This window comes from Sus scrofa, chromosome 1 (genome assembly GCF_000003025.6).
Source record: "Sus scrofa isolate TJ Tabasco breed Duroc chromosome 1, Sscrofa11.1, whole genome shotgun sequence".
Lineage (NCBI taxonomy): Eukaryota > Metazoa > Chordata > Mammalia > Artiodactyla > Suidae > Sus > Sus scrofa.
Window position 1 is genome coordinate 108,668,669 of NC_010443.5, and position 27,844 is coordinate 108,696,512.

Genomic DNA, 27,844 nt, shown 5'->3' on the forward strand with positions numbered 1-27,844 from the left:
GGTATGAGAACCATCAAACTGTTTTCTCTCTAAAAGGGAAAACTGAGGGAGCAGCTTTAAACAAAACAGCAAGAGTGCTGTAGGTGAACTCTCAGAAAGGACTTCCTCTTTGTGACAGTTGGTAAGTGAAAAATGGGCTCAGAGTTCCCATCGTGGCTCAGTAGTTAATGAATCAGACTAGGAACCATAAGGTTGCGGGTTTGATCCCTGGCCTCCCTCAGTGGGCTAAAGATCCGGCATTGTCGTGAGCTGTGGTGTAGGTTGCAGATGTGGCTCGGATCCCGCATTGCTGTGGCTGTGGTCTAGACTGGCGGCTACAGCTCCGATTAGACCCCTAGCCTGGGAACCTCCATATGCCATGGGAGTGGCCCTAGAAAAGGCAAAAAGACACACACACACAAAGAATGGGCTCAACAGCAGGTCCACTTTAGGGGCCCATCAGCCTTTGCTTAGGTCAGGTTCCACCCTGGGTCACTGCAGAAAGCTCCCGTCTTTTATCAGATCCCCTCTTTTTGTATTTGGCAGACCACCCCTGGAATGTTTACAAGGTCACAAATCCCCCCACTGCTGCTTCTCCCCTTTAGCTCTGGACCATCACCAGGGTTTATCTGCTGGTCACCTCTGACCACCGGCTACCCACTGCCTCTGCCCAGGCTGCAGAGCCTCCAAAGGCTGCTGTAGGAGAGGGGAGAGCAAGAGAGGTGGGGTGGGCGGCAGCCTTGCTGCTTACCGGCCCTGCGACTTTGGGCCTATATCCAACCTCCGTGCCTCAGTCACCTCAACTGCTAAATGAGAACATAAAGCCTCTGTATAGGGTTATGTAGACAAAAAAATACCCGTTAAGCATATAAAATGAGGGTTGGTGAACTATGGCCCTTGGGCCAATCCACCGTCTGTTTTTCTAAGTAAAACTTTCTCGGAACAAAGCTACACTCATCTGTCTGCACATGCTCTATGGCCACTTCTTTTACAACAGCAGAGTTGGGTAGTGGCAACAGAGACCATACCGCTCACAAAGCCCCAAATACTGACTGTCTGGCCTTTTGCAGGAAATGTTAGCCAACTTCTGATACACAGTGATGCTTGGCATGTAGTAAGCACTCATTAAATGGTAGCTTAAAAAAATAAAACAAAACAAAACTCACCAGGCCTTGGAGTTTAGCAGAATTTGACTGAGGTGCTGGGATGGCACAGGCAACCACAGCCTAAAAGGAACATCTCGAACATGTGTCTGCTCAGTCCTCCCTGAGGGCAATGATCATTCGCTTCCCTGGGGATCTCCTACCAGCACCTAGTAGGCGCCAGCCTTGCTCTCTGGCCTGGAGTCCTGACTGTGTTTCCTCTTTCCTGAGATGAGGTCCCTATTCCTCTTTCCTGCCCCAGAAGGACTGATATGGAAATTACCCCATTCTTTCTAGAAAAACCTCCTCCATGGTGTGTGACCTGCGCCTTCCTGCGTGGCCTTGACAAGGCAGTCACAGGAGTCTGGGCCAGGGCTCCTCAGCTTCTGCACTGGCTACACGTCAGGCAGGATAATTCTTTACAGGGGTGAGGGGGCTGTCCTGTGCCCTGTATGACGTTTAGCAGCATCCCTGGCCACCCCATCCACCCACTAGATGACTGTGACCCCCAAAATGTCTCCAGACCTTGCCAAATGTCCCAAGGGGGCAAAATGACTCCTGTTGAGAACCACTGGCTTGGTCTGACATACCATCACAGGTGGGGCAGCAACATTCCAGCCCAGGACAGCCCCATCCATATTTAGAAAAAAGTGGCCTTTGCAAGGACACAGCCCAGTTAAAGGTGCATTCCACTTGTATCACTGGGTCGAGAAATGGAATGCTTAGCATCTCAACCTGAAGCACCAGCATCTAAACTGTTATTGGGGGGGGGGGCTGTGCTTTCATGGAAACGCTAGGGAATAACCTGCCTTGTGTCTGTGTCACTAAGAGGGTTTATCACACACATACACACACATAGACACACACACACAGCTTCCCCAAGGACAAATTTCTGGCCCCTCCTTCAGAATATAGAAAATGCTTATGAACCCCCCCCACCTGCCCTGCCCCTTATGAAGCAACTTTTCTAGCTTTATCCATTTTTACATCCTACTCCTCCTCAAGTGACAGGAAGAAACTGCTGGTAGCTTTACAATAACAGTGGATTCACTGATTCACCTACTTTTCACCAGTCATTATGGAGTCCGTTTGTGGGCTGGTCACTGGGGATCAGAGACAAGCAGGACACAGCCCTGGCCTTCCACGGACTGATGGCCGAGGGGCAAGCAGAAGTGTAAACAGGTAATGACAACAGAGCAGATTAAGGGCTGTGAGAACATACACCAGCGCTGTGCACACAGAGGTGGGGCAAAATCCTACATTTGGGGGGTGACAGTGGCTGTCAGGCCTGCGTGAGGAGCTGATTCCTGAAAGGTAAAGGAGTCAGCAGAGGAAGGAGAGTGCCTGAGTGTTTCTCTGCATGGGTGGTGTGCATTTTAGGGATGAGGAAGGCATCCCATGGTAGGCAACAGGGGTCTAAAAGCAGAGGAGAGGGTGAGCTGCAATTAAGAGAAAGAGGCAGGCATTAGCCTGGGGTTGCAGGAGTGGTAGAGGGAAAATAGCTCCCGGGATCTGAACAGAGGCACCGACAGTTTTTGCTCCAGACCATCTTTTCAAAGATGTTTATGTAGTAAATCATAAGATCCAGTGTCTCCTTCCTGGGCAGAGAACAGATTTGTGTGCTGTCCCGTAAAATAACGCTGTCTCTCTTGGAGGCAAAGGCTGGGCTGGTTTGCTGGTTTGCCACCCCCTTTCCACAGCGAAGTTTCCTAAGCTGGGAGGAATGCTCATTATGCTGCACAGTTTGCAAGCGCTGGCGTCCCAAGGCCCTCATTACCTCACCCTGTGGGACTGGGCTTGGGAAATAGGCACCAATGTCCCTCTGCTATGGCTGTGGATATTAAACTGTCCTTTGTCTCTGACTCAGGAGTTACGTGTGTTCACAGCATCCATGAAGCAGTGGCAGGCTAATTCTTAGTCTGGGTGAAGTCTCAGACCCCTCCCTGCCCCAGTCTTTGACAGATGGTAGTGGGGAAAGGCTGGAGAGGGAACTGGGATCAGGAGGGGCTGGTGGGCTGCACTCGAGATTCATCCTGAAGGCTAGAGGAGCCACTAATGAACTTTCAGCACAGGAATGTCTGGATCTCACGTGCCTTAACCTGAGCAGGGGAGAGCTGGAGTCACAAGGCCAGGGAGGGGTACAGATACAAAGCTCTGCACTCAAACAGGGTTGTGCCACTGGGGAAGGAGGAAGGCCAAGTTTAAAAGAAACTTCCTATGGTCTTTAAAGGCATTTTTTTTTTTTCTGACCTGGAAGTCAATCCAGATAACTCACTGCATTTATTTGTGATGCCTCTTTATACCTTTCATGCCCTTGACAGTTGCAAACCACAAAGACCAGATATTGCATAGAATGTTCTTCCATTTGGGTTTGTCTGGGGTTTCTCAAGAGAGTCAGGTTGTCCATTTTTGGTGTGAAGAGCACAGAAGTGATGTGTCTTTCACCATGCACTGTATCAGGAGGCACTATGAGAATTCCGTTTTCCCACTGTTGGTGATCATTTTCATCCCATGGTGAAGACAGTGTGGAGAGCTTCCTCCATTTGAATGTTATGCTTTTCCCTTTGAAACATCATAGGTAACCTATGGAGGCTCCTTTGAGACTGGGTGTAAAATTTTGAGTATTGATTATAATAGCATTGTGTTAATTGTTAAATTTCCTGACTTTGATAATTATATTGTGATTATATAAGAAAATCTTGTTCTCAGGAGACAGACATTGAAGTATGTAAGTACAACAGGGAACAGTGTCAAACTTTTCTCTCACATGGTTTAGGAATAACAATAACAGCATACATGGATGTCTGAATAGAGAGAGTAATAGAGCAAATGTGGCGAAATGTTAACAACTGGTGATTCTAGGTGAAGAGTATATAGGAATCCATTGTGCTGGTCTTATGAATTTTCTGTGTACTTAAAATATTTTCAAAATAAATAGTATTTTAGAAAGACACCTAAAACAGTAAAGTTGGAGTTCCCGTCGTGGCGCAGTGGTTAACGAATCCGACTAGGAACCATGAGGTTGCGGGTTCGGTCCCTGCCCTTGCTCAGTGGGTTAATGATCCGGCGTTGCCGTGAGCTGTGGTGTAGGTTGCAGATGCGGCTCGGATCCCGCGTTGCTGTGGCTGTGGCGTAGGCCGGTGGCTACAGCTCAGATTCAACCCCTAGCCTGGGAACCTCCATATGCCGCGGGAGCGGCCCAAGAAATAGCAACAACAACAATAACAACAACAACAACAACAAAAGACAAAAAAAAAAAAAACACAGTAAAGTTGATAAAGAAAATGTGGTGTATATATGCAATGAAATATTCCTTGGCCATAAAAAAGAATGAAATGATGCCATTTTCAGCAAGATGGATGGACCTAGAGATTATCATACTAAGCTAAGTAAGCCAGATAAAGACAAATACCATATGACATCACTTACAAATGGAATCTTAAAAAATGCTGCAAATGACCTTATTTACAAAACAGAAGTTGACTCATTCCTGGACATCAAAAACAAACTTATAGGAGCTCCCGTTGTGGCGCAGCAGAAATGAATCCTACTAGGAACCGTGAGGTTGTGGGTTCGATTCCTGGCCTTGCTCAGTGGGTTAAGGATCCAGCGTTGCCCTGAGCTGTGGTGTAGGTCACAGACATGGCTTGGATCTGGCATTGCTGTGGCTGTGGCATAGGCTGGAGGCTACAGCTCCGATTCGACCCCTAGCCTGGGAACCTCCATATGCCGCGGGTGTGGCCCTAAACACACACACAAAAACACAAAAAAATCCAAACTTATAGTTACCAAAGAGGAAGGGGGAGGGAGAGGAATAAATTAGGAGTTTGGAATGAACAGATATACAGTGCTATATATAAAATAGATAAACAAGGACCTACTGTATAGCACAGGGAATTCAATATCTTATAATAAGCCATAATGGAGAAGAATAGATATATTGGAATCACTTTGCTATACAACCTGAATCTAACACAGCATTGTAAATCAACTACGTTTCAATTTTAAAAAGATTTAAAAAAAAAGAAAAAAAATATTATCCTAAAAGAGGACACCTAAAAGAGTAAAACTGTTACATCTCTGTGCCTGGAAATGGGGACCAAAGAAGAGGGGAAGGAGTAGACCGTGGCGCCCAGCTTTTGGGGGTTGGGTGGTACCATCAGCTGAGACAGAGAATCTTCAAGGAGGTGGAGGAGGTTTTGGACAGAGGATGAGAGGAAAAGATGGTGGGTTTGGTGATTTTTCACATTATTTGTTTGCCCATCTGCCTCCGCCTCCACCCATGGAGCATCCAGTGGAGCTGTCCAGTAGGTGATGGGTCTGAAGCTTAGGAGGAAAGCCCAGGAAGGGAAGTGTGTGTGGGGGGGTCCTGAAGCCACAGGAAGGGACAGGGTCACCCCAGGGGAGCATGAGTGAGAGAGAAAGAGAGCCAAGGACAAAACCACAGGGACAGTGGACATCAAGGGCAGGGAGCTGCAGAGAGCTGAGAAGGGGCAGGAGAAACGAGATGAAAACTCCAATAAAGCAACATTCCTCAGAAACCCAAGAGAGGAGAGGTTCAGAAATGAGGGGGCTACCAGGGCTAGGGGCTGAAAGTAAAATGAGACCTGGAGAGTCTATTTGAATTCGGTGGGCCTGGAAGTCGGGGTCCGCAAGCCATGAGATCGGGACAGGAAGTGGAGATGCAGAAGCGAATGGTGTAGACAATTCTTATACGAGGCCTGGCTGCAAAGAGGAGGTGAGGAATCAGAACGGGAGCCAAAGGGAAGCACTCATCCTCGTAAACACACACCGGAAGCCCACAACTAAATCACTTGTTCAGGGCCACATCCGACTCACATAGCCTGGATGGTCCCTGACCTATTGTCTGACCACTGAGTCAAGGCACGGCTCCCACCCACAGCCTCCCCCTTTCAACAGAGATGAGTGCTGAGAAGGTAGATGGGGAGAGAGAGAGGAGAGCAGCTTTTCAGCAGCCAGAAGAGGCAGCAATAGTGACAATTAGGAACACCTATGACATTTTCCAACCTCTCTCTATCTGCCGGAGGAGGAGCCTGTTGCTAAGGCAGCCTCTGCTCACATTATTTGCTCTCCCACCAATTTCCTTTTGGTGCCAGGGAACATTGCTTCATCGCCTGGCATGGACTATGCCTTTATTATCCTGACGATTTGACATTTTCCCTTCTCTGTCAGAAGCTTGTTACAAAAAACAGCCTCACTAGCCCCCCGACTCTCGTTTCCAGGAAACCAGTCTGTATCATCGCCAGTTCCCTTTCACCTCTGTTCACTGTATATTTTCTAAAACCCATCCAGGAGAAAACACCAATGCTTTATTTCAGTCAATAATTATTTTATAGTAGAGAATAGCAGGTTAGCCAGAGTTAAATATTTACACAACAGAAAGCAACCCTGTGAAAGGAGAAGCAAATTGGAGGATAGCCATACAATGGAGTATTATTCAGCCTCAAAAAGGAATGAAGTACTGATAAGTGCTGCAATGCAGATGAACCTCAGAAACATTATAGAATGTGATAGAAGCCAGGTGCAAATTGGATGATTCCAATTATATGAAATATCCCAGTGAGCCAAATTGGGAGAGACAGAAAGTAGAGGAGTGGTTGCCAAGGGCGGGTGGGGGTGGGAGGAATGGGAAATGACTGCTTAGTGGGTTGAGGGTGATGAAAATGTTCTGGAACTAAACAGTGGTGATGGTTGCACAACACTGTGAATGTTAATGTCACTAATGCTAAGTTTATGTTATATATCTTTTACCACAATGAAAAAGTAATTAATTTTTTAAGAAGCAACCTGACCTTGACACTGGAGAATAAAAAAGCCCTGGCTGCAACCCCATCGCCATCGAGGGCTTTCCACCAACTCTTCTTCACTTGGGCTGCACATTAGAACCACCTGGGCAGCTTTTCTTAACGCCTCCTGAATCTGGACCCCACCCAAGACCAATTAAACCAGATCTCAGGGGCTGAGGCCAGAGGCAATCTTAGAAGCTCTCAGAGATTCCAGTGAGCAGTCAGGGTTGAGAAATACTACACTAGACCAGTGGTTCCAAAGTGTGGTCCCCAGAACAGCATCATCAGCATCATCTGGGAAGTGGTTAGAAATCCAGATTCTGGGACTGCACCCAGAACCTTCTGAATCAGAAACTCTGAGAGGGTTATAGCAATCTGCGTTTTAACAAGAAATCTGTACTTTTAACAAGCCTTCCAGGGGATTCTGAGGCATACCGAAGTCTGACACCAACTGTTCTGAGTCAAGTAAGATATGGAGAGTTTTCCTCAACCAATGAGTGTTTACTGAGCACCTACCAAAGGTTTGCTTCTGTGATCGATGTTGTGAAAACATAGAACAGCTCTCCCCAAACATCTAGTTGGTTATATTCTTGAAAAAGAAGTCATACATTAAAATGAAATGAACTTTGGAGTCCCCGTTGTGGCTCAGCAGTTAGCGAACCTGACTAGTATCCACGAGGACCATGAGGACATGGGTTCAATCCCTGGCCTTGCTCAGTGGGTTAAAGATCTGGCGTTGCCGTGAGCTGTGGTGTAGGTTGCAGACACGGCTCAGATCCTGCTTTGCTGTGGCTGTGGTGTAGGCCAGCGGCTACAGCTCCAATTCGACCCCTAGCCTGGGAACCTCCATATGCCGTGGGTGTGGCTCTAAAAGACAAAACAACAACAACAACTAAAACAAAATGAAATGAGCCCTTTTATGGCTGAACAGTATTCCATTGTATGTAAATACCACATTTTGTTTATCCCTTCATCTGTGAATGGGCACTTGGGTTATTTCCACCTTTTAGCTGTTAGGAATAATTCTCCTATGAACACTGGTGCGCAAGTATCTGAGTTCCTGCTTTAACTTCCTTTGGGTAAAACTAAGAGTAGTATTGCCAGATCATATGAGAATTCTAACTTTTTTAAGAAACCTCTAAACTATTTTCCACAATGGCTGTACCATTTACATTCTCATCAGGAATGTACATCTGGGATGATTGAAAAAGTTCTGGAAAGGGCTAGTGATGATGGTTGCACAACAGTGTGAACATAATCAATACTACTGAATTCACTTTAAAATGGTTAAAAATGGTAAATTTTATGTTATGTATATTTTACCACACACACACACACACACACCACACAGAAGATGAAAAACATGAAATGAGCTATGAAAACAGATTTGGAAGAGGAAGTTATATTCCTAATGGTCAACATTGAATAGAAATGATCTCAAAGACCATAACTGTGTTTCCATAATTACACATATAAAAGTGCACAAAAAAGATGGTGTCTGCAGTTCTTACTGTTCTTGCCTGAGATGAAGAAGGAATTTTTTTTTTCTTTGTCTTTTTGCCTTTTCTAGGGCTGCACCTGTGGCATATGGAGGTTCCCAGGCTAGGGGTCTAATCGGAGCTGTAGCCGCCGGCCTACGCCAGAGCCACAGCAACATGGGATCTGAGCCACGTCTGCGACCTACACCACAGCTCACAGCAACACCAGATCCTTAACCCACTGAGCAAGGCCAGGGATTGAACCCAAAAACTCATGGTTCCTAGTTGGATTTGTTAACCACTGAGCCACGACGGGAACTCCCCAAGAAGGAATATTTTTAATCTTTTTTTAGGAGCATAGGGCAGGTTGTCTGGCTCAACTAGGGTCTTAGCCTGTTTACACTCATGTCAATGAATAAGATCATGTATTGAGTATTGACGGGTGACGGGTTTGACAAGTTTTCCCTATGGGGTTGGGCTGTTACCACCTCAGCAACTTGTCTAACTTCTTAGTGGTTTATTGTTGTTCAAGAACCATGGGTTGCATACTTGGATGTGCAGGCTACAAAACTGAATGGGACAGATGAGCTGAGAGCCCAGTGCAGGGATTCCCAACCATCAGCAAGCATCAGAATCACCCTTTGGGCTCCTTCAGATGCTGGGCGCTGCCCCTAGTGTCTGAGGCGGGGCCCAAGAATCTGCATTTCTAACAGGTTCCTAGGTGATGAGGATGGTGATGCTTATCCAGGGAGTACACTGTGGGAACCACTGGTCTATAAGGGTAGGAAGGTATAATTTTAATAAGTGTGGGCACTTCTCAGAAGGAGAACTGAAAAGGCTCCACAAGAGCACTGAGAAGGGGGAAATACTTGGTCCTGCCTTCAGAGGTGAAATGGGCAGGGAGAGGATGTTCCAGGGAGGTACCCACAGCTTGGTATGTCTGAGCACTGCTGCAAGACAAAGGAGAGGTGAGAGCAGGTGCAGAGAAGTCCAGAGAGGTGGGCAGAGCTTTGCCAGAATGAACCCTCTTGAAGGCAACAGAGCCTAAGAGGGGGGCAGAGATGGAGAAGCAGAAGCAAACAGTGGTCACCATTTGCCTTTTGCAGCCTGGAAACCTCACCCTCCTCCCTATAAAAACCTTCCCTCCAGAAAGAACGACAAATGCCCGGACGCCAAAGTGTAAATGACTGCAAACTATTTTCACCTAGCCTACACTGAAACTCCACACTCCTTTCCACCCCAGCAATCCTGGAGAGGGATTTTTTTTTTTTTTTGAGGTATAGCTGACTTACAACGTTGTATTAGTTTCAGGTGTACAGCAGAGTGATTCGGATCATGTACTAAGTATTGACAGGGGAGATATATATATTCAGTTATATATATTCTTTTTCAGATTCTTTTCCCTTTCAGGTTGTTACAGAACATTGAGTAAAGTTCTCTGTGTTATACAGTAGGTCCCTACTGGTTACCTATTTTAGATATAGTAGTAGGTATATGTCAACCCCAAACTCCTAATTTATCACCCCCCTTTCACCTTTGATAATGGTAATTCGTCTTTGAAATCTGTGTCTGTTTCTGCTTTGTAAATAAGTACATTTATATCATTTTTTTAAGATTCCACATATAAGTGACATCACGTGATATTTGTCTTTTTCTGTCTGACTTACTTCACTTAGTATGATAATTTTTAGGAGGTCCCCTTGTGGCTCAGTGGAAACGAATCTGAATAGTATCCATGAGGATGCAGTTTCAATCCCTGGCCTCACTCAGTGGTTAAGGATCCAGTGTTGCTGTGAGCTGTGGTATAGGTCACAGACACAGCTTGTATCTCATGTTGCTGTGGCTTTGGCACAGGCCTGCAGCTACAGCTCCGATTCAATCCTAGCTTGGGAACTTCCATATGCCATGGGTGAGGCTCTAAAAGACAAAAAAAGAAAAAAAAGAAAAAAGAAAGAAACAATTTCTAGGTCCATCCATGTTGCTGCAAATGGCAATATTTCACTCCTTTTTATGGCTGAGTAATATTCCATTGTATACATGTACCACATCTTCCTTATCCATTCATCTGCTGATGAACATTTAGGTTGCTCCCATGTCTTGGCTGTTGTTCTAGAACTGCAATGAACACTGAGATGCATGTATCTTTTTGAATTATAACTTTCTCCAGATATATGCCCAGGAATGAGATTGCAGGATCATATGGTAACTACATTTTTAGTTTTTTAAGGAACCTCCATACTGTTTTCCACAGTGGCTGTACCAATATACATTCCCACCAATAGCGTAGGAGAGTTCCTTTTTCTCCACAGCTGGAGAAGGATTAACAGAGAAGGAGGAGCCCTCTAGATACACCACAGTGGAGGGGAAGGACTTCCCAAAGACTAGCAGAGAGCTGAATTGGCGGCCCCAGTCTTGCAGCTCACCTCTTCTCACCCCAAGACTGCACCATGGGCATCAGTGCCATGGCTAAACCAGAAGTCATGCCAAAGAATAGATTGGGAGGGCTTTACCCAGTGCCTGCCTCATCCTTCTCAAGCTGACCCAAACAAAAATTGAAATGATAAAGAGAAAACTTTGATGTGAGGTATGAATTAGAGCATCTTTAGGAAATATTTGATCTATAACATAAAATCCAAGGGAGAAGAAGGGGCCTGCTGTGGCAAGCCAGCTTTAAGCTTTGTAGATAATAAGTAACCTTGACCTTTGAGCCCTTGCTCCCTGCTCTGCCTCTGATTCACTTGTAATATTAAGAAAGAAAAGGCTTCAGAGTTCCCTGGTGGTCTAGTGATGAAAGATTCAACATTGTCACTGCTGTGGCTGGGGTTTGATCCTGGGCCCAGAAACTTCCACATGCCCTGGGTGCAGCCAAAAAAAGAAAAGAAAGAAAAAGCTTCAATGCCCGTTTGGTTCCATGGCCTGTTTGTTTATAATAAAATCATAAGACATCATCCATCAATCATTAACCCACACCCCTACTAGCCTCCTTTCCTTCTGGGCAGGATCTTGGGCTTTATGGCCATGCCTCTCCACCTGAGTGGCAGGAAAACAGGCAGAGTCAGCAGAATGGGGCCTTCTGCTCAAGGGGCAGGAATCCAGCCAAGGCAGATGCTATGGGAAGCCAGAGGAACCACTAGTTCTTTCTGAGTCTTTCCATTACATACATATATAATACACAAGCTCTATGCTGCAGCAGGGCCTCTGAGTGCTCTGTGTCTGCCCTTTGGAATGCCATTCCCCAGTTTGGCTCGTGGTGGGCTCAGTCCCATCCTTTAAGTCTCAATTTTAATGGCGCCTCCTCCGAGAAGCCTGCCATCACCACCTGGACCATAGTGGTCCCTCCATTTTTCTCCATCATAGCCCTTGCTTATGTCCTTCATAGCAGTGATTGCAGACTGTAATTATTTTACTTATGTATTGCTTTGTGTATTTATAATTTCTTATCAGTCTTTCCCTCTGGAATGTCAGTTCCATGAGAACAGAGATCAGATCTGTTGTGTACTCCATCGACTCTTCAACACTTAATACAGTGCCTGGTCCATGGCAGGCACATGTGTCCAAGAAATGAATGAATTAACTTCAAAATTAAATAGCACTCCAAGAAGGGTATTTGGCAATTGTCTCCTTTATTCAACCTAAACTGATTTTCTTAAACTGCAAATCGAATCTATTTAATTAAGGTATATTCAAATGTGATATAAAATCTGTGAGCATTTTCATATAAATTTACAGGCCTAGACTAGGCACATTTTTACTAGAGGCAGATCCCCTTATAAAACAAATCCAGGGTACTGAACAAGTTTTTATTATACAAAAATTCTGACTATTGGTTGGGAAAAGGGTGTGTCAACATCTAGAATGTGTAAACCTTGCCACTATAGTAAACTGTTGGGACAAGTTTTGATCTGTGTTTTGGTAGCCAATCCAAAGAGGCAGGCCCTGGAGACAGTGGCCCAGGACCAGTTGCCCAAGCAGCTGCTTGCCAGAGTATTCACTCAGACACTGAAGGGTTGCCCCAAGAGTGTGGCTACCACAAACATCAAGCCCCAAAGACAAACCTCAAAATCAGATACTAATGAATGAACTTTTTGGGGGTCTAGACTCACCAGATATAGTCCAAGTTATAAACAATATTTATCTTCATTAAACATTTTTTTTTTTTGTATAGCACTGGGAACTATATCCAATTTCTTGGGATAGAACATGATAGAAGATAATATGAGAAAAAGAACATATATATATATATATATATATATGTGTGTGTGTGTGTGTGTGTGTATGGCTGGGTCACTTTGCTGTACAGCAGAAATCAGCACAACAATGTAAATCGACTATACTTTAATAAAAAAAATTGTTAAAAAATTTTTTTTAGTTGCACCCATGGCATGCAGAACTTCTCTGGCCAGGGATCAAACCCACGCCACAGCAGTGGCCCAAGCCATAGCAGTGACAATGCTGGATCCTTAACCCTCTAGGCCACCAGAGAACTCTATATTTTTGCTGTTCTTAAGCATATAGTGTACAGTTGGTGAGAAGGAGATCAGGGAGAAACAGTAATCAAACTATACCAGTAATTACATAATCCTTGTCTTGTAAGGAGCTCTATATGATTTTATTATTATAATATATGCTGTAACATATATGTAGTAAATGTATAAATCTAAGAAATTACTCAACCCATAAAGTTTTTTTACTCACCTCTATACCATGCCTGCAAACGGATTATAAAATAATAAAATTATCCTTCCTTACTTGCGTAAAATTGCGGCAGTGGGTCTGTAAATTCATATGCGCAGAGTAAATACACTCATGCTGGAGAGAAATAAAAGGACTCATAGGTAAAAAAACTTGAGGACATTTAACCACTCATGATATGTGGACCTTATTTGGACCCTGATTCAAGCAAACTGTTACATAAACTTACGAGACTATAGCAGAGGGAACTATATTCAATATCTCATAATAACCTATAATAGAAAAGAAACTGAAAAAGAATCTATCTTAGATAGAGATATAATGAATTGATTTGCTATAAACCTGAAACTGTAAATCAGCTAATCAACTATACTTCAATTTTTTTTTTTTTTTGTCTTTTTGTCTTTTTTGTTGTTGTTGTTGTTGCTATTTCTTGGGCCGCTCCCGCGGCATATGGAGGTTCCCAGGCTAGGGGTTGAATAGGAGCTGTAGCCACCGGCCTCCGCCAGAGCCACAGCAACACGGGATCCGAGCCGCGTCTGCAACCTACACCACAGCTCACGGCAACGGTGGATCCTTAACCCACTGAGCAAGGGCAGGGACCGAACCCTCAACCTCATGGTTCCTAGTCGGATTCGTTAACCACTGCGCCATGACGGGAACTCCTTCAATTTTTAAAATAGGAAAAAAACCAAAAAAATTTATGCGACAACTGGGGAAAACTGAACATGCACTGGATATTCGATGATGCTAAGAAATCATTGTTAACAGTTTTGAGATGTGAAGATGATACTGTGGTTATTTTTAAAGCGAAATTTTGAATTCTGACTGAATTGGATAATATTAAGGGATTATTAACTTTTTAAGTGTGGCAGTGGTACTGTGGGGTTTTTTTTTTTTTTTTTTTTTTTTTTAAGAGCACTTATGTTTTAGAGACATACTGAAACATGTATAGATGCAATACATTTGGATTTGTTTCAAAGTGACCCAGGGACAGGGGAAGACATGAGGCTGGGCTGGCTATGGATTGCCACTTGTCAAAGCTGGGGGATGTGGGGCTCCTTTGGCTCTTCTCTCTATGGTGGCATGTGTTTGACGTTTTCTTTGACAAAATCCTGGCCTGTGAGTAATGCAAGCCTTGTACCCTGGGCCTCAATAATGCCCAGTTGGAAAGCATGAGAGGCATTTCAAGCTGTGCCGTGTTAATCTCTTGTTACAATTCAAAACAGAAATTTGGTCCACTTCTGTTTGGCCCAAAACAGAAAGAGACATGAACTGGAAATAAATAATGGCTTTGGTTTTAGTTGGAAAAACACACTGGGAGATACACATGATCTCCTTTATCATGATCATGGGAGGAATCCAATCCACAGAAGAGGCAAAGTCACAATCCAGGAAAAAAAAGTCACATTTTGACCTTAGCTGGAAACACATGATTCTTTTGGAAAAGTCAGTCCCAGGAGAGGTTTTCTGACAGCAGAGCTCTTGGCATGTGTGAAAGCTGAGAGTGGGTTGAAAAACTGCATCCTGGGCTGTAGCTGCCAGCAAAAAGGCAGTGTTAGAGCAGCAACAAGTCTCACGTTGCCCACATGGAAGCTGGGGGGCAGAAAGGAGGAGCGTGCTGCCAAGCCCTGGGACTCAGTGTCCTGGTACCCACCCACGTGGCACCTCTCTTTTTCACTCATAAGCCACAGAGACAGGAGGCTGTTCTGACAATGTCTCCAGCTGTGCAGAAAGGGGACACCACCATCACATACTGGCAGAGGGTCCTGGGAATCGCAGTGAAGCCCCATACCTGGCAAATGGTCTCCCAGGCTACAGACCAGCAACCAGATTTCTGTCTCAGTGAATGGTCCCAGACAGAACAAAATCTCATGCAGGTATACGAAAAAGCCAGGAGAGTAAATGCTGAACTTGAGCAAGTGACCTTATTTTTCTTTTTTTGTTGATAGGAAAAAAAATGATGTGGGGGAATAGAGAGCCGAAGGGGATTAAAGTAGGTGCTCACTTCCCTGGAGAGAACAAGCACACACCGGCAGGAGAATCCAGCTCAGCAAACCTGTGAGGGCCTGCTCTGCGCCAGGCAGCATCGGGAGGCAGGGATGAATGAGGCATAATCCTTGCCCTCAAAGAGATCATGGGAGACGGAAGTTACGGGTGTGCACAAAACCTCCTGGGTAAATACACAGTAAATACAGGGCACGGAAGTCCTGTGACTCAGGCAAGGTAACTGTTACTAAGCCAAAATCTGCCTTTGGACAAAGCACTGATCTCAATTTTTTGTCTACTAAATGGGGCAGTTCTTGCCTTGCTGACCCCATAGAGCTGTAGAACTGTAAGGACCAAAACTATCATCATCATCATCATGAGGAGGAGGAGAAGGAAGAGGACTAGAAAAGGCTTTCTAAACCCTGCTGCCCTAAGGGGCTTGGGACGAGTGCCCCCTGTGGTTGGCAGCCAAGCCCTGCGGCGGGTTCCTGATGCCCTGGGCTCTCCTGCCAGCCCTGGTGGGGGAGCAGGGGTGCCTGCTTTGTTCCCATAGCTGGTTCTCCCCACTGGGCACCTGTCACTGCCCAGGAGCTGCCTTGGCCTGAGCAGTTCCTTCCAACTCGTTCCTACTCGCCTGATACCGAGATGACGGTGCCTAGTGCTAGTTAATCTCAATAAAGCTCAGAGCTTGAGGGCCAAAAGGGACTTTCTTCCAGAACAGAGTGTCCAACCCTCCCGTATGTGCCAGGGGCCAAGGGGACTCAGGCAGGGAATGTGACCCACGTGAGGTCACTCTTGAAGGTGGGGGTGCAATGGCGGGTGCCGGAATCCGGTTCTCTGGACTCTTTGGGTCCAATACAGCTGCTTCCCTTTCCTAAAAAGGTTTTGCCACCACTGACTCTGTTGCCACCACTGAGTCTTTCTTGCTCCCAAATACCTAATCTGGCCACCTTCCAAGAAAAAGTATTTCGGGCAGAAGAAAAATTCCTCCTGATAAACCTCTTCCCAAGCTCTCTGTTCTTTGTGGGCTTTTGCTCTTTGGGGAAAATGTCTACTTAAATGCCTGTTATGCGTGCGACCCTACTCACACCCTGGCTTCACAGAGATGAAAATGGGATGTCCCAGTCCCCTCTTCATGACACCTTCATGGGAACCCCTGCTCTGGGGAAAGACAGTTCTTCTTACTCAGTTCCCTTTAGCTGTGTGTGCAAGGGGGAAATCTCATTGCCCCGTCTCTTTGCTTCCTGCGTTTTTCCATTCATGCCTGTCTGGCAGCTTCTGCCACCTTGGCTGTGGGCCCAGATGGTGCTGCGAGCAGAGGAAAGGCTGCAGCCTCAGTCTGGAAGGCTTGCCACCTGGTAAGCCTGCGTTTCTTCCTGACCCTCAGGGTTTACATGATACCTCTTGGTTGCTTCACCTCTGCTCCCTGCTGTCTCTAAGGAATTCAGTTCTGCCCAGAGCTGAGTAACTGCCCTGCTCCAGTTTGCCCCTGGAGTGACTGCCTTGGTGTCCTCTAGCCTCCCTCTCCCCCAGGCAGCATCTTGGTGTAGCTGAGTTAGTTGCCTGGAGTCCAAGGCTTTGAGGCTGTGGAAATAAAGATGACATAGTTCAGGGGAATTCTGACATGTGAGAGCAGAGAAAACTGGTGTCCAGTGGGAGGGTGGACTGCAGAATCTGAAATCCCTTCAAGCTCCACCATATGTGGAAAGGTACACCCGGAGGCTGACAGCCTGGGGAATGAGAGGGTTCTTCAGGGTGTGTGTCCAGACCTAGGACCAATGCCTTGAAGCGTTTTAAAAGGATGGTGGGCACCAAGTTTTGCTTCTGACTCTCCCCAGTCTTGGGTGAGGTCCCCCAGTTAGAGAACAGGGTGTAGGGGATGGGGATTCTGTGGGGTGGTGCGCGCGCGCGCGCGCACACACACACACACTTACTCCTGTGAAAAGGTACTGTGGCCTGTGGAAGGGTGCCCGGAAGAAGTGGTGCCCCTTCTCCTCTGCTCCGGTTATTGCCTTTCCTTGTGCTGAAATACTGATGAATGAACTCCAGGGGGCAAACCCTGGCTACAAAAACTCCTGGAAAGCCCACAGGACCCCATGGTTCTACTCTAACGAGCCATGACAGGCCTATGATTTGCTTTTCTGGAGAAACCTCAGCTTGAAAATCCAATTAATTACCACAGGAGATAATCTTTTAAACATAGATTTACATTCTTGAAAGTCTTTTCCCTGTGAGAGTAAGAAAGTTTATCTGAACATGGGATTCAATTGTTTGTTTTCATTTCCAGAGAAAGGACTGTTACCTGGTAGTTAGCAAGAAGCCTGAGCCCTAGAAGATTTGTTTTTTAAAGTCTGTTCCTCCTCACTGTCAGTTTGTCAATTATATTGTAATAATTAATTTGTCATATTGTCATACTTATTTCCCAGTATAAACACTGCATGGACCTCCGTGATTCTGGAGCTATAATCACTTGATGTTTTCAAGCATCCCTGTCAGGTTGGGGTCTATACTGATCCCAGATGTGCGTATTCAGAGTCGATGTCCTTTGGGGGGTGGGGGGATGTGCTTGGGTTGTGGGATGGAAATCCTGTGAAATTGGATTGTGATGATCATTATACAACTACAGATGTGATAAATTCATTGAATAATAATAAAAATAATTTAGAAATAAATAATAAAAATGAAAAAATGAAAAACAAAAACAAAAACAGAGTCAATGTCCTCAGAGTTTCCTACCAGGAAGATCATATCTGTAAACCACCAGACCTACCCGGAGCCGTCATCAAGTCAGACACCAATTTTTCCAGTGTGGGACATCCCAGTGGATTCATTAAATTCTTCCCCATTACAAGAGGGAAGCAGAAAGTGGTAAGATAAGGATAGGAGAGGAAGAGATACAAACTATCAGGTATAAAATAAGCTACAAAGATGTACTGTACAACATCAGAACATAGCCTATCTTTTATAGTAACTATAAATGGAGGATAACTTTAAAAAGTGTGCATCACTGTGTTGTACACTTTTAACTTCTATACGTATAGCAACTATACATCAGTAACAAAGTACCGAAAGACGGGAGTTTCCATTGTGGCTCAGTAGAAATGAATCTGAGTAGTATCCATGCGGACCCAGGTTCGATCCCTGGCCTCACTCAGCAAGTTGGGGACCCAGTGTTGCGGAGAGCTGTGGTGTAAGTTGCAGACACGGCTTGGATCTGTGGCTGTGGAGTAGGCTAGTGGCTATAGCTCTGACTGGACCCCTAGCCTGGGAACCTCCACAGGCCATGGGTAAGGCCCTAAAAATAAAATGTAAAATAAAATAAAATAGTACCAAAAGAAAAAGAGTCATAGGTTTGAAACTGAACTTGAATGAAATTTTAAAAAGTTTCCTTAGCCTCTAAAAAACAAAAAATTGAAAAATTGAAAAAATTTTCCCCACTAGGATGCAAGCTTGGGTGTGGTCAACCTGGCAGACCTGAGACCCGGAGCAATTCCTGCTTAGAGCAGATGTTCACTAACAGGTCCAAAATTGCTGAGAGTCATGAGGTCTTTACATGGAGTAGACAGGACTGGATCAAAATAAGAATGATATACAAAATAAAACAGAGTCCCTACTATGGGACCACTCTGGTCCCTCTCTCCCCACATCATTTCAAAGCAAATGATCTGGAGGCGCATTTGCATGACCTGATTTTATTTATTTATTTATTATTGTCTTTTTAGGGCTGCAACCAGGGCACATGTATGTTCCCAGGCTAGGGGTTGAATTGGAGCTATAGCCACCAGCCTACACAGCCACAGCAATGCCGGATCCAAGCCACATCTTCAACCTACACCACAGCTCACAGCAATACCGGATCCTTAACCAGGCCAGGGATCAAACCTGCGTCCTCATGGATCCTAGTCAGATTCATTTCCACTGAGCCATGACGGGAACTCCAACATGGACTTGATTTTATAGACTGAGATCTCTGGGCCTTCAAGAATAAACCTCTGGGGATTAAGAAAATAATAGCAAAGGAGTAATTGTACTACACACAGAATTAGAAGGTGAGGAAAAAACTTGAGTGGCAAACTAAGTCAGGGACTTGAATTTCTCCCTCCAGGTCCCAATGGGGAGAAGAGCTGGTCCAAGAGCTACCCATCATGTGGGGGCCTGCTACAGTCCCCAATAGACCTGCATGGTGACATCCTCCAGTACAACGCCAGCCTTGTACCCCTTGCCTTCCAAGGCTACAATGAGACTGCCAACCAGCAGTTTGTCCTGACCAACAACGGCCATTCAGGTGAGGGAGAGACTTCTGAGACCTGCAGGGGTACCTAAGCTTCCCTCAGCTTCCTGGCCTTTTCTGTGTGGGGCAGGGTGCGGTGGGGTTGGGGTTGGGGCGAGGTGGTGGTAGAGCAGGGCTCTTTTGAGGCACCCAGGAGGTGGGGCAGAGGGAAGCCCTTGAAGTATGTGTGGACTGCTGCCTCCAGGAGGCACCGCACATCCCGGAATTCAGCCGGTTATACTGGGGCAGCACCTCTCAGAAGCAGCACATCTCTTGGGATGGAGAGGAGACAGGCCCAAGTGCCTTGGTCCATTGGCTATGGCGTGGGAGTGAATCCTGGGACATCATGAATGACTTAAAGGGGAACGCAGTTCACTGAGAAGCTTGCCCAGGCCTTGGAGGCAGACCCATCTGAATTTGAACCCTGGCTTGATTACTTGTGAGTCATGAGATTCTGGATAAGAACTTTAATCCCCTTGAGGTTTCATCTGGAAAATGGGCATATTGATTGGTACCGTGAAGACTGGAGATTATGTATGTTGAGATCCAGAAAAGAGTAGATGGTTCATAAATAGCAATTATTATTGCTGTTGTTGTTACGTAATTCTGCAGCCTGGCAGATTCTTCATTACAGGTTCTATCTTCATCCATGGATACGTAAACCTCCATCCATTGGTCTAGTATTAGTTCTTGCCATCTCTCTCCAAGGGGAACCAGGAAGGTGCTGGTGCCTTTGGAGTTGGTTTTAGTGAAAGGGGGACATTCTGGGGCAAAAAGCCCAGGTTTCTGACATGCAGGCTGTGTCTCTCTGGTCCCCACCTCACTGCATTCACCTGCCCCGTCTCAACCCTGGGCAGCTGATGCCTACCTGACTGCTCTCAGGCAGCGCTCAGCTGGCCAGGGCTCTGAAGACCGCCCCTCCACCCCCTGCAGTGAAGCTGAAACTGTTCGAGGACATGCACATCCAGGGCCTGGGGCACCGCTACAATGCCTCACAGCTGCACCTTCACTGGGGGGACCAGAATGAACCCCACGGCTCCGAGCACACTATCGGTGGGAAGCACTTTGCCGCTGAGGTGAGTGGGGTGCCGCTGGGCTGCCAAGTGTTTTCCAGTGGTGGGTGATCTGGCGTCTTTTCACTTGGCTAGTGTGCAGATAAGATCAGAGCATTGGGGAAGAGGGTGCCTTCATGCTCTTTACACACCAGCCCAGCCCTGCCAGTGGCAGGGGGAGGTAGAGCCACTCCAGCCACATTGCAGCTCATCTGTGATGCCCTGGTCCCCTTCCTTTCCTGAACTTGCTGAGTTTGTCTCTGTATCTTTTACTGAGTGATGCTGCTCAGAAAGCAGTGTGCCCAGGGTGGCACAGTGGGACACACATGCCCCTTTTCTAGACATCCCCCTCTGTTTGCACAGATTAGGATCTGGCTGACCCATCCCACTGCTGAATCATACTGGGCTAATTGCTCCGCCAACTCCTCAATCTTTCTTCACACTCCATGCTGTTTGCATTTCCCATCCCCTCTTTCTCTGTGCATGGGTCATGCTTGGAGCTTGGAGACCCAGATCTAGAGTCACTCCTCTACTTGGCCACAAATCAAGGGGTGACTGGCATTATAATGTGCAGGGCATCACGGCGATCAGAGACTCACTGAGGATAGCCTGGGACATGAGCACAGTGTTGTGTTATGTTGCCCGAGGGGCTTCCCAAATACCAAAGAAAACAGGAAGAAGAGCAGATCTTTGTTCCTGCACGACAAGTGTTCAATGTGGGGTGGAGGTTGGGTTGCTCTATGTCAGAGCTCCCATGGGACTGAACTTGGGCGTGTGGTTCTGAATGTTTACAGGGCAATAAATTCAAGGAGATAAATACTACTGATCAACCAGGGAAGCTCATGGCAAACAATGACATGACCATTCTCCTCTGTTCTTAAATACTGAACTGCTTAACATCTCAGGCTAATCAGAGGTTGAGTTATAGGTGTAGGGGAGGGATGATAATTCTGGCCCAACAGGATGGCACTACTGGAGGTGGACATATTTCTGACGAGGTCCCTCTCTGAGCCTCCAGGACTGTAACTTCTCTACCCTCACTGCAATGAAGAGGCCTTTATTTTCCCATGGGGAGTAAAGGAGTTAGGGTGCAGGCTGAGAGGGTTTGGGCATTTAAAGATATTTCTAGTTATTGTACTTTCTGCTAGGAAGCCACATCATCAGACCAGGAGCTTGGTGAAGATGGACCATAAATGCCAATAAAAGAGAAAAAACATGGAGTTCCCATCGTGGCTCAGCAGAAACGAATCTGACTAGCATCCATGAGGATGCAGGTTTGACCCCTGGCCTCGCTCAGTGGGTTAAAGATCCAGCATTGCCATGAGCTGTGGTATAGGTCACGGATGGGGCTCAGATCCCACACTGCGGTGGCTGTGCCGTAGGCCAGCAGCTATAGCTCCAATTTGACCCCTGGCCTGGGAACCTCCATGTACCACAGGTGTGGCCCAAAAAAGACAAAAAAAAAAAAAGAGAGAGAGAGAGAGAGAGAGAGAAAACATCAAAGTGACCCTAAAATGGCAGATTTCCAATGGAGGGTCCTTCAAAGTGTAGCAGTTGTGGATTAGTCTATATAAGACTCTCTTAATCTTCTCAGCAGGGAATTCCCTCCAGTTTGTATTAGTCTTCACCTCCTTTTAATTTTATCTGAACACTGAGTAAAGTACTAAAACAGAACACAAGCTCAAAGGTCAGCTGTAAAAAGAAATCAGAATCTAGGACGTTCAGGGCTTTACCCACACAGCGTTCTGTGCCATTTCCCAAAGGCATGCCAGGTCAAGATGGTGTGGGGCAAGGGACAGGCTAAGGCCTTTGAGGGGAAAGGTGATAAAGTAGAAGCCTAATAGAGGACCATTTAAAAGAAAAAGTAATTTGATATAATTTTTTTTAATTAGAAAGGGCCACTTGAAAAGAGGAGAACATGTAATTAACACATATTCATTAAAATGTATTTGAGTTCTACTTATAACCACGTAAGATGAAAAAAGCGATTAACAAGGAAAAAAAAAGAGATAAAATTTCATTGTGTCATAGTCTCAAGAGGCAAAGAATCCGCAAAAATACATGTGATTCTATATGTATAGATCATCTACTAATTTAGGTTTTTTGGAGGACAGGTGACACTGCCTTTATAATTAAAAACCTGATTAAACATTGCCAGAGTTTCTCGTAACAATGTCTTCATGCTTACCTAGATTTTTAAAAAATTTTTTGAAAACTTTTTTAAAGAGCATTTTAGGTTCTCAGTAAAACTGAGAGGAAGATACAGATTTCCCATATACCCTCTGCCCCCACACATGCATGGTCTCCCTCATTAGTATCACCACTCATCAGAGCTGACCTAACTCTTTAAACCCAAAATTCCTCAAAAACTCTTTTCCTTGCTTTAATAATAAGTAATTTGTGCTTTTTTTTTTTTAAAGGAGTTTAAAATGGTAATTTCAAAACGTAAAGTCTACATTCATGGAGTAACAATTTTGTTTCATGGTATCTTAAAATCAGCTGATAAAAGCTTTATAAAAACCATCCTGTGATTGCCTCCATCTAAGGGATAAATGCATGTCCTGCTCTGGGTACAGTTATGATTAAGTTACAGTTGGGGTACAAATAACAAATGCTGGAGGGGGTGTGGAGAAAAGAGAACCCTCTTGCACTGTTGGTGGGAGTGTAAGCTGGTACAACCACTATGGAGAACAGTGTGGAGGTACCTTAGAAAATTATACATAGAACTACCATATGACCCAGCAATCCCACTCTTGGACATATATCCAGACAAAACTACTTAAAAAAGACATGTGCACCTGCATGTTCATTGCAGCGCTATTCACAATAGCCAAGACAAGGAATCAACTCAAATGTCCACTGATAGATGATTGGATCAGGAAGATGTGGTATATATACACAATGGAATACTACTTGGCCATAAAAACAACAAAAATAATGCCATTTGCAGCAACATGGATGGAACTAGAGATTCTCATTCTGAGTGAGAGTAAGTCAGAAAGAGAAAGACAATACCGTATGCTATCACTTATATCTGGAATCTAATATATGGCACAGAGGAAACTTTCACAGAAAAGAAAATCATGGACTTGGAGAATAGACTTGTGGTTGCCAGGGGGAAGGGGAGGGACTGGGAGCTTGGGGTAAATAGATGCAGAATGTTGCCTTCAGAATGGATTAGCAATGGGATCCTGCTGTGTAGCACTGGGAACCCTGTCTACTCAATTATGATGGAATACGTAATGTGAGAAAAAAGAATGTATACATATATGTGTAACTGGGTCACCATGCTGTGCAGTAGAAAAAAAATATATATATATAAAGAAATAAAAATAAAAATAAAAGAAATAAATAAAAAAATAAAAGAAAAAAGTTAAGGTTGGGGGTTTACTGCCCCAGCCCCCAGGCTGAGTGCAGAGTGGCCAGGCTAAGGTTGGGTAAGCCACATGGGACCACATTTTGCCTCAGGCTCCAGAATAAGTAGGGGAAGTGCTCCAAAGTATCTAGGCTTTTTCTTGGTTAGTATAAGAACCCATTTGTTGATCCATTCATTCATTATCCAATGCACGCCTGGTATTTTTCCAGCACCATATCAGACACCAGGATACAATGAGTGGATAGGATGGGGAGGCTGCCCTGGTGGAGTCTGTAGTCTAGAAGACTGAGAGAAAAAGGAAAACCAGAGAGGCCATGAGGCGAGGGTCTGAGAGGCCTAATCTAGCTGGGGGTGGGGGTCGGGGTGGGGGTTGTCTGTCCTCCCCATTGGATTCCATCATCCTGCAGAAGTGAAAGTTTCCATGAGTTGCTATGAACAGCAGCTCATCTCTCTCTCACTGCAGCTGCATATTGTCTATTTTAACTCGGACCTGTACCCCAATGCCAGCATCGCCAGTGACAAGCCAGAAGGCCTCGCTGTCCTAGCTGTTCTCATAGAGGTAAGAGACGTCAAGAGGGGTTTCGTGTGAAATCTGAAGCTGGATGACATCAGACTGGGCATTTGGTTTCACGTGAACTGCTCTGTTGGATGTGTGTGGCTCACTCCCATTTCGGCTGTGTCTTGTCTCTAGAGCAGAGGCTAGTCCCCCATAAGGTGCCTTCTCTCTTGGCCTGGAGGCAGCACTTTCTGTGGCTGGACAGCAGAAATGGGCATGTCCTAGTCCCCAGTTGGACAGGAACTGTGTGGTGGAAGGGTGGGGTGATCCTTCACTGCTGCCCCATCGGATACCTGAACCCCTGATACAATTCCCAGTATCCCAGCTCCATTCTGTATATGGACCCTGGAATAAGTTCTTTACTTAATCCCAGAAACTAGGAAGGTCTCCTTATTTGCTTGCATTTTTCCCCTAGCGAGACAGCATGTACATCGTTTCTCAACATGCTCATTTGCCTGACTTGGCTTGCATGAACTCCAGCTCCCTTATGTTCTGGCCAGAGATCATGCTAGTGGGGCCTTCAAGCTCACAGCCAGATAAGCACTGAGAGCACCAGCTATACCCCCTGCCCTGGAACACTCAAGCCCCAGTGCCTTGATCTGAAAATAGCTCAGCCTGAGATTCCAGAGGGCAGGACGAGTACACCAACCCCCTAACAGCCTAGTAATCTGTCCTAATTGTGCAGGTAAAGTGCATCCTTTGGGGAGGATCTCGGCAGTGGTAACTACATACCCCCAGCAGGGCCCTCCCACTCACGACTGTCAAGCCAGCCTATGGAATTCCATCTCCCTTCAAACTGTCCCATCTCTGTTGCAGATGGGCTCTTTCAATCCATCATATGACAAGATCTTCAGTCACCTCCCAGATGTAAAGTACAAAGGTGAGGCGTCCTGAGATGCTTGTTTACCCTCTGCTGGAGAAGAGTGTATTCCACTTTGTAGGATCTGAAAATGCACACAGGGGGCGAGTACTGTCTGTGCCAAGGTTCTTGGGTCAGATGGCTCAGAATGGGGCTAGTTCACATTCCTAGGCTCAGTTCTGTGCTCAACGGCACCCTCTGCCATGGGGAGCAAGGCAATATCACACCCTCCCCCAACATGTTTCTCCAGACCAAAAAGTGCACATCCCGGGTTTCAGCATTGAAGAGCTGCTGCCAGAGAGGCCTGAAGAGTACTACCGCTACAGGGGGTCCCTGACCACACCTCCTTGCCACCCCACTGTGCTCTGGACGGTGTTCCGGAACCCTGTGCAAATTTCACAGGAGCAGGTAACTATCCTGTTCTTCCTTGTCAGAGACCATGTGGTATATATACCTTGGACCCTTATCATAATCAACAGCTTGATTTCCTCATTCAAGAGTTTCACTGGCAGCTATTCACAAGCTCTCCAAATATCACAGGAGCCTGGAAGCGCGCTGTGGGAAATTACAGGCTAAGCTTTGAAAGTGGAGCTATCAAGTCAAGTGGGGAAAATGGATCTGTCGCCACAGATCTTTTTTTTTTTTTTTTTTTTTTCGCTATTTCTTTGGGGCCGCTCCCACGGCATATGGAGGTTCCCAGGCTAGGGGTCGAATCGGAGCTGTAGCCACCAGCCTACACCAGAGCCACAGCAACGCGGGATCCGAGCCGCGTCTGCAACCTACACCACAGCTCACGGCAACGCCGGATCGTTAACCCACTGAGCAAGGGCAGGGACCGAACCCGCAACCTCATGGTTCCTAGTCGGATTCGTTAACCACTGCGCCACGACGGGAACTCCTCGCCACAGATCTTTAAAGAGAGTTGTTAAGCTGCATTTCCTAATATGTCCCTCAGTGGACAGTGTTCACATCCCAGGCAGGAAAGGGCCTGAATACTTTACAGGGGCAGGATAAAGACAGGACCAGGTTAGATCCTTTAACAAAGCTGGGGAATGAGGGTCTCTGCTGTCCAGAAGCTCACACTCTAGTGCAAAACTGGGGAACAGAGTCCTTGGCAATCACCTCTAACCCTCTCGCTTTTTAGGTGATGAAAGTGAGGGTTAGAGAGGTGAGAAAACTTACGGGCTGCTTTAGTGTCAGAGCTAAGATGCAAGGGTAGAGCTGAATTTAAGGTCATTGTCCCTGCCTCTACTCTGCAGCTGAAACTCACCAGGAGGAAGCACGGCTGTCCAGGAGACAGGACTGGGGGGGCACTGCATACTAGCTCATGGCTCCCACCTGCTTCATGAGCCCAGCACAGCCCTCACCACTGTTGCTTCTTTTTACCATAAACTAGTGATCTGAGTAACCTCGATAAATGGCAGCAAGTAGGTGGACAGGAATAAAGACCTGATGAATCAAGAGATAAACTGTGCAGGGAGGCAGTGACATCTTAACCCACAAACTACCTTGAAACAGTTATATAATCTATGTGGGTGTATGAAAATGCTGTGAACCTAGTAGTCACAAGACCTGTGACACTCCTGCTTCCCTCTTTTTGTTCCTTTGGATGGGACCATCAGAATAAGCCATCGGCCATCTGGATTTAGAGCTGGGCTCCACATGTGGCTCCATTGAGGTCAGGAGCTGACAGCACAAACCCTCCCAGCAGCTTGGGAGGTGGGAAGACAGCCTGGGGCTCACACATGCCCTGTCACTCAGACATGTAGGGGTTGTAGGGTTGCTGGCTTTCCCACTGCTTTCTCAGGGCTCTGCTGCCAGGCCTGGAGTGAGTTTCCGGCCCTCCTTCCCCTCAAGGTCAGGCAAGGGGACTCTGTGTCACTCTGCCCGTGGGGGGCATTTCTGCTCTTCCCGGCAGCTGCTGGCTTTGGAGACAGTCCTGTACTGCACACACATGGATGACCCGTCCCCCAGAGAGATGGTCAACAACTTCCGGCAGGTCCAAAAGTTTGACGAGAGGCTGGTGTATGTCTCCTTCAGACAAGGTAAGGAGATGCAGTGTGTGGGGACTGTGGTGCTAAGGTGTCTGTTTTGCATGAAGTCAGGTGCCCTGCCTTCATGCTTTGTTACTGATGCCCTTGGGAGGTGGGTTAAGAGCACTCTGGCTGCCAAGGGAACTGGGTACCTGAGGAACTACTGTGCGGGGGTGGGCATGGGGTTACTGAGGTCTCTACTCTGCAACCGAAATTCACTGACCTTGACTTCCCTGAGCCTTTGTAGGGAAGCATGAGCCAAGGCCCCCAGGCACAAGGACCAGAGCCCTCATCAGGTTTGAGAGTCCCCACAGATGGTGGTTCTGGGGGCCTCTCTGCTCTGGAAACTACCCCTTCTCCTAAGACACACGATAGGACTCTTTTCATGAGATTAAACTTCTAACTTTCCTCCAGGCTCTCTTGGCCTCAAGGCCCATCTTTGGCCTTGCCAGCTGATTCATGTCACCAGCAGCTCCACCAAGGCTCAAGGATGCTCTTTTGTAAGGTTTTAGAAAGTGGGCATAACCCACAAGCAGCTCGTGGTCTAATGGAGCAGGGCCCACTAGATAAGAAAGCACCTTCAGAACTGCCCTTTGTCTCATGTCCTTGAA

At 46.2% G+C, this 27,844-nt stretch overlaps 2 protein-coding genes across 6 annotated transcripts in view; one reads left to right on the top strand and one right to left on the bottom strand.

Annotated features, from left to right (window-relative positions):
* APH1B (aph-1 homolog B, gamma-secretase subunit) overlaps positions 1–27,844 on the bottom strand; it is a 213,983-nt gene that overhangs the window by 119,372 nt on the left and 66,767 nt on the right. The gene's annotated exons all lie outside the window — the stretch shown is intronic.
* Positions 1–27,844, top strand: part of CA12 (carbonic anhydrase 12) — a 61,382-nt gene that overhangs the window by 19,392 nt on the left and 14,146 nt on the right. For both annotated transcript variants that reach the window (XM_021094163.1, XM_021094165.1), the window contains exons 3-8: positions 19,193–19,372; positions 20,291–20,433; positions 24,249–24,344; positions 25,158–25,221; positions 25,451–25,608; positions 27,119–27,245. In XM_021094163.1, coding sequence (XP_020949822.1) covers positions 19,193–19,372; positions 20,291–20,433; positions 24,249–24,344; positions 25,158–25,221; positions 25,451–25,608; positions 27,119–27,245 — 768 coding nt within the window. The remainder of the gene's footprint in view (positions 1–19,192; positions 19,373–20,290; positions 20,434–24,248; positions 24,345–25,157; positions 25,222–25,450; positions 25,609–27,118; positions 27,246–27,844) is intronic.